The 6,997-nt window shown below is 50.3% G+C and overlaps 2 protein-coding genes across 4 annotated transcripts in view; one reads left to right on the top strand and one right to left on the bottom strand.

Annotated features, from left to right (window-relative positions):
- Kif24 (kinesin family member 24) overlaps positions 1-5,080 on the top strand; it is a 45,676-nt gene extending 40,596 nt beyond the window's left edge. The window contains exons 10-12 of the mRNA XM_036179200.1: positions 1-1,564; positions 2,078-2,171; positions 2,977-5,080. The exon at positions 1-1,564 is cut by the window's left edge and continues 605 nt beyond it. Coding sequence (XP_036035093.1) covers positions 1-1,564; positions 2,078-2,171; positions 2,977-3,117 — 1,799 coding nt within the window. The 3' untranslated portion in view covers positions 3,118-5,080. The remainder of the gene's footprint in view (positions 1,565-2,077; positions 2,172-2,976) is intronic.
- Positions 5,081-5,092: 12 nt separating this feature from the next.
- Positions 5,093-6,997, bottom strand: part of Ubap1 (ubiquitin associated protein 1) — a 56,643-nt gene continuing 54,738 nt past the window's right edge. For all 3 annotated transcript variants that reach the window (XM_036179197.1, XM_036179199.1, XM_036179198.1), the window contains 2 exons: positions 6,640-6,741; positions 5,093-6,153 (listed from right to left, as the gene is read on the bottom strand). In XM_036179197.1, the coding sequence (XP_036035090.1) occupies positions 6,013-6,153; positions 6,640-6,741 (243 nt within the window). In that variant the 3' untranslated portion in view covers positions 5,093-6,012. The remainder of the gene's footprint in view (positions 6,154-6,639; positions 6,742-6,997) is intronic.

Below are 6,997 nucleotides of genomic sequence, written 5' to 3'. Positions count from 1 at the left end.
CTAAAGCTTGGACGAATTCCCTTCCCCAGCAGAAGGAAAGGGAAGAACATTTGCGATTTTACCACCAGCAGTTCCAGCAGCCACCACTCCTCAAGCAGAAGCTGAAATACCAACCACTGGAAAGGCTTCTGTGTCAGCACAGGCCCTCAGAAGGTCAGCTCCACTCAAATCCTGAGAGCCATGCTGGAGCCCAGACGGAGGACCTGGATGACAGCGATTTCAGTGAGGACTCCTTCTCACACGTGCAGAGGGCCACCGTAGAGAAGAGCGGGAGCTCGTTCTTCCTTCATCAGAACAGCGAGCACAGCCCTGAGGAGCAGCTGGCAGAAAGGCAGCAGTGTTTGCGTTTCAGCTCTGAGACAGATGGTGAGGAGAGGGGCCCAGATGACAGCTGGGCGTGTTCCAGGGATGCCATAATGCGCCACAGCAGAGGAGCACTCAATCAGAGCCACAGCCCAAGTAAAGTGTGCTCGGACTGGAGCAAGGAGGAAGCCTCTGCCTCCTCAGGACCCTCTCCCAAGGACAACGTGGCCCAGAAGCCTTCCTCCTCACAGGTAGATTTTGTGCATCACCAAAAAATGGATGGAGCTCAAGCCTTTGACATCAGACTGGAGGCCTTCAGAAATGAGGTTCCTGGGCAGGCTGAGGGTAGCTTGCCATTCCCAGAAGATGGGCTGTCTTTCCCACTGTCCCACATTGCAGTTTCTGGATCCCCAGACCAAAGAGATAGAGTCTCCACACCATTGAGAGAAGTCAGTGAAGACAGAGTGACTCAGGCACCAGGAACAGTGAACAGCAGTGCTAATTTCCAAGAAGACTCAGGAGAGCAGTTACATTTGTGCTCTGCAAATGCTTCTGGACTCATGGCTCCTCTCACCATGTCCCTCCTGGAGACCCCTGGTCAGGAGGACTCTCCTTCCGTGGAGCAGATTGTCCAGGATGGAGCTGGGCATGGTCTCATGGCTGAGATCATAGGAGGGCCCGCAGTGGGACACACAGTGTCATCTTACAATCAAGAGGCTGCCTTGCCAGTGTCTACAGCAACTGCGCATCTGTGGCTGTCCTCATCTCCCCCTGACAATCGGCCAAGCAGTGGTCTTCCAGCTCTGTCCCCATCACCCATCCATCAGTATTCACCTGACAGGCTGCCCAACAGGGAGGCCTGCCAGAGCAGAAGGCCTGCACTCTTGCCCCAGAGTCATGGTGGTCCATACGATGACAAGGCTGAAGAAGAGACTGAACTGAGGAGCGCCCTGTCACTCCCAAGAAAGCCCTTCTCCATCATACAGGCTGGGGTACCCTGTTCTACACCTTTGTTCACCTCATCTACAGGAAGCAATGATGTAGCTGGCGGTCCTTGGGCCCAGGAGAGAAAGCATGCTTCAGGGTTTAGCTGGCAGGAGCTTGTTTCCTCCACAGACTCCAGCAAGCCCTCTTACAAGGACATCTTGTGGCTCAAGCACAGGCCAGTCTCAAAGTGCTTAGCATCAGACCCTCCCGTGGTCCCCAGCTGTTCTCCCACGGCCTCAGGGACACTCTGTCCACTTACACTGCAGCAGGCACAGTAAGTTGGACTTTGTTCTTAAGATTTAAGCCCCTTCAACACCACATGCCCTTTCCAGTTTGCTTGCCTCTATAGTGGGCAGACTTGGTGCTCCCGTTGTGTTCTCTGACTAGTCATTAGAGTCTGTCCAGAGGTAGATGTTCAGCTTTTAGCTCTGACCTGCTTTGGTCCTGGACCCTCCATAAGTGGAAATAAGAGCAGACCTTGTACCAAATACACAAGCTGTTACAGCTTTATAGCTTCTCTCCGGGAAGCCGTGGAAAACAGGCAGCCTCTAAGCAGCAGCCTCTAAGCAGGGACATCCAGAGAAGTGTGTCTCTTCCTGTATCTTGTGGGTACTTCCCAACCCCTTGACTAGTTCTGAAAGCAGAACAGAGGAGAAAGCAAGGAGTGGCCTGCTGGCCTTACCACACTGGGCGGAGGTAGCTCCTAGTATGAAATGAGGCTCAGTTTCCAAAGGCTATCCCTGAGTACGGGAAACCAGAAGGGTCAGTTTCTTCTACATGTCCCTAGGCAGGTGGTCATCCGTGCACACCAGGAACAGCTGGATGAAATGGCTGGGCTGGACTTGAAGGAGGAGACCTTAGTGGCCCAGATGGAGTCTGATGTAAGTAGAAAAGCCACATGGGCTGTTGACAGCCAGCTTGTGGTTTGTTGGATGGTCGTTTGCCGTGGTATTCATGACACGAAGTTCTGCTGTTGTGTACTAACTGCCGAGGCCTTGTGGCCCTTTGAGGGTCTGGGTAAGGTGGAAAACAGAGCTACACTGCTCACCACCAAGCTAAGTGCTTTCCAGCCTCTGTGTTAGTCATCCTGCCTTCCTGAAGGTTTATTGGGGCCCTTCCCTGCGATTACGGTAGCAGTGACCATCTTGCTGCTTACAGCCTGCAGACCCAAAGCTCTGTTTGTAAGCACTCCTTTGCAGAATATAGCCTCCACTTATAAAGTGTCTCAAACGCAGAGAATGGGGCCCACCCCAAGCCATGGAAACTTCTAAGGTTTTCCCCTGGGGACAGGGACTAGGGGACTGGAGAGAAAGCTCAGCAGTTAAGAGTGCTCATTGCCCTTGTAGGGGACCCAGGTTTGGTTCCTAACACCCACAGGGTAACTCACAACCATCCAGAACTCCAGTCCCAGAAGATCTGAAATCTTCTTCTAAATTCCATGGGTATCTCCAAGTATATACATGGTATGTAGACAAAACATTCATAGACATTAAAAAACAAAACAAAACAAAACAAAAACTTTACACAAAAAAACAGACTAAAGGGTTGGGGATTTAGCTCAGTGGCAGAGCGCTTGCCTAGCAAGCGTAAGACCCTGGGTTCGGTCCTCAGCTCAAAAAAAAAGAAAAAAGAAAAAAAAAGATAAGGGTCATCAAGAGAAAAACCTCCACTTTTCTTGTTTCTTAGGATTTTGAAGATTTTGTGACCCAGCTGGATGAGATCATGGCTTTGAAGTCTAAATGCATCCAGAGCCTAAGAAGCCAGCTACAGCTGTACCTCACATGCCACAGGCCGGCTGCAGCCCCCAAGAGAACTGTGGTGTCCTAGAGGAAGGGCTCACCCTGGGTGGACACTGCTGTACTCTCTGGAGCTGGAAGAGGCTCTGCCAGGGCCTTCCTGCAAACCAGCACGCCCTGTCCTGCCTCTCTCTCACTCTAGCCATACATGGTCTTGGATGGTCACACTGCTCAGGGACAGACCTCAGATTACCTCACTTCCAACCACAGGAAAGGACCAGGCTGAAGACCTTCATGTCCCCTTCTCTTTGGGGCTCAGAATATTTGCTTTGTTGACCTGTGTCTGTAGGAACATATCTGGTCTAATAACTGTAGATGTTCCTAAGTTTGAGGATGAAATCGGGGTGTTCAGTGGTAACCTGGAGGCCAGAGGTCAGAGGTTAGGGACCACATGCTGAGTCAACAGCCTTATTACTGACTGATGTGCCTTTCTGTCCTCACAGACTACAGCATTGGTACCAGCCAGGCAGTTGGGTGAGCTCCTTCCTCCCCACCAGAGCATGGAGCTTTAGTTTCGGAAAATATAAACTGAACAACTCTTGGTGCCTTAAGAGCAGCTGGGTTGGGGGTTAGGCTTTATGCTTACAGTTCCCTTCCCTGAAACCCAGCTTTGAGATAGAAGGCTGATGGCAACACATTTCTCTCATTTGCTTTTCGCTAAAACAGCAGGCCTAAGACAGAACCTACAAGCCCTCACAGTTTTTGTGGAAGAACCTAGCTCCTGTCTATGACTCCTCACTCCCAGTACCTCCAAATGATTAGACAGGCTGGAGGATCTCGGGCAAGTCCATTGCCTGGGCTTGAGTCTTCCAGGACACCCGGGCCAGCCACACCCTTTGCTATGGGTGTCTTGGCTCTTTGTGTGTAGTCAATTCTACCCTCTGCTACAGGAACAAACACACCGTTACTCTTAAAATGAATTCTTGCTATATTACTGTGTGTAGGCCAGATGTTATCAGGTACCCACAATCCTCCTCTGCTGTTTCACTGCTGATTTAGCTAGACTAATTAGCCAATAAGTTCCCCCCTGCCTGTGCCTCTGCTCCTCATGTGCTGGGATTAAAGGTGTCCACCACTATACCCCGCTGCTCCAGGCTCCGCATGGATGCTAGAGGTCCAACCCCAGCACCCAGCACTCAGCACCACAAGCACTTTATTGATTGAACCACCGCCCCATCTCCTGTATCACCTTTTCAGGGAAAACAGAGACTGAGAGCCCATTAGTTTTGGAGGTCTCCCTGAGTTAACCTGAGGTTCATGTGTCACAGCTGAGACCAGAAGCCACTACAACATGAATTTAAGGACTTCCTAAGGTTTTAGGAGTTCTGTCTAAAAGGCCAAGATAAGCCAGGTATGGCATTGCTCACTTGTAATCCCAGTGTTTGGGAGGCTGAGGCAGAATGAGGACCTTGAAACCAACCTGGGCTGTATAGTGAGATCTGGCTCTATTTAAAAGGTCAAGGGCTGATTCAAAAGAGCTTGAAAAGCTGTAGAACAGGCCAGGCAGTGCCTGAACTAGCCACCAGAGGGCAGCCTGCGCCTAGCTTATGGCTGTACAGAGCCTCCTCACATGGCCACTAAAAACCAGAGACCATTCCCAGCCAGTAGCTCCAAAAGGACGTGGGATTCTACTCCAGAACTAGGAAACTTGAGGGATTATTAGTTCTGACAGCTCCATGGTGCCAGTGAGAGCTGGAGAGCACTTTAGCCTTGCTGTGGCTGTAGGAATGGCGGCATTCCCAGGCAGAGGAGGGACCTTCATTTTTAAAAGAATACCTTGAAGCCTAGTCTGCCCCTCCTCCACTTTGGCAAGAGACTGCACTAGGTCAGGTTTAAAGAGATCTTTGGGTCTGTATTTGTAAACCAAACCCCAGAGAAGACAGCAGGGCCAGCTTCCAGGTCCCACAGGCCCCCAGTGGGACAAGTGTACTGAAATGAATTCTGCCACCTGCTGCCATCCTAAGTCAGGCCGTTTTTTGAAATAAAGAATTTTAAGCAGCACGACATACCTTTTAGGTTTTTATTAGTAGTTCTCTGAAGAGTCAAAATAGTTAGCAAATTATTTTAGATTCAAGACTGTGTTATATCTTTAATGGTGTCGAACATAATACAAACAAACCAGAGTGGTTTCTATGCCTAGATGTTACTCTGTGTCATCCTAAAGCAGGGCTGGAGGAGGCTGGTCAGGAACGGGGTTAGTGCCGAGTGACTAGTCGTGGCCTGTTTTCTCACCAGCTCAGTGTGCTGAGAAGGGGCCAGTGATCACTCAACCTGACACCACTTCCCAGCATAGGGGCTCCAATGCCCTGGGCAGTAGAGGGTTATGGTCTAAGCCAAAAGAAACAGTCTGGAAGGGACACATGGGAACCGCCTAGCAGAAGACTCTGCCCATGAGGAAAAGTGCATCTTTTGTATCGCAGAGACATTCCAGAACCAGTGTAACACTAAGGACTGCTGGGGGATGGTGGGCCCCTGGAAGAACCTCTTTCTTGTATTCAACTTGGGTTAGAGTTCAGTCTGCCTATGTTGTGGCAGAGAGGAAAGCATCTAGCCCCCAAACAGCAGCAGTCTGCCCCTCCTCTTCTTCCCACACCTCTTGGGAGCCAGGCCAGATTTTGGCTGAAGAAATAAGAGACCCCAGAAAGATCCAAGTAGTCTTTCTGAAAGGCCAATGTGGGAAGGACACTTCTCAAAATACAGATATGTTTAATATTGAAGGAGCCAGCAGGGCATTTGTATGCCCAAGTCTTCCTACTTTTCCCCCCAGTTCGGGCCTGGGCTCACAGAGACTAGCAAATGTCATCTCCACACCTGACCTAACCCCCAAAGAAAATCTGGAAGCATGTCCCTTCTTCCTCACAAGTGAGCTGTGCAGGGCCTCCTGGGGGATGGTGGTGCTGTGGCAGGGCTGTGGCAGGGCCTGGTCTCAGCTGGCTCCAGCCCTGGCCATGAGGTCTTCCAAAGCATTGTCCTGGTCATTGTTGTGTAATAGCAAAACTTCCTTAATGTCTTTCAGTTCAAAGCCCATTTCCTTAAATTTGCTCATCAACTGAAGCAACTCCATCATCTGTGGGACAAAGGAGAACACATTATAAAAAGGTCCAGACACACAGACCAGCTGACTGTAGAGGTATACTGCAGTGGAGGATCTGTAGCCTTCAACTAGAATCTCCTGGGTCTTTGTATAGTTCCCTGACAAGCAGAGGTGGGCTGTGAACTCACTTGCTGACCTCTGTAAGAGTCCTACTGCCCACATGAATATTCCCACCAAGACAAAGTATTGAACCCCTAAAGGTTGCTCTCTGTGTAGGAGGAAGGCAGAAATTCTAGCAATGGCCCAAGCCATTCAAAGCCTTGCTTTTAGCCCAACTCAATTTTCCCTTCCTGTCCCTGGGGTTCAACGCTCTGCTTCACCTATACTAAGGTGGGACTCATCCTGTTCGGGCACAGGGGCTCTGTGTGTGACTGCTTCTGCCTGCAGTCAGTGGAAAGCACAGGATGGAGGCCAGGGAGAACACCAGACACAACTCCCGTGAATGCTGAAGGTTCCTACCTTTTCTTCTGAGCACTGGTGCATCTCCAGAGCCTCTTCCACTAAGAGAGGGTCAAAGCCCTTCTCACAAAGCTGTCCATGTGCAAAGAGATAGTCGAGAATCTGAGAAAAGAAACAGTCTGAGCTGCTGCTGAGTTCTAGACCGTCGGTGTGAAATCCCTGTCCCTCCCCAGTCATCAGATCCTGGACAGGCATCACTTGGTAAACAGACTGGCACACCCTTCTAGAATGAGCAGCCACTTCCCAAAGGAAGTGCTGTCACAGCTGACTCAACTCCCACAACATCAACTCAGCACTCAGGAAAAGATGACAGCCCTCAAAAATAATACAGTGCGTGTCAGAAAAGGCCCCAGGTAGA

Source organism: Onychomys torridus, chromosome 2, assembly GCF_903995425.1.
Source record: "Onychomys torridus chromosome 2, mOncTor1.1, whole genome shotgun sequence".
Lineage (NCBI taxonomy): Eukaryota > Metazoa > Chordata > Mammalia > Rodentia > Cricetidae > Onychomys > Onychomys torridus.
Note: the sequence above shows the minus strand (reverse complement) of the source record. Positions and strands in the feature narration are given on the sequence as shown.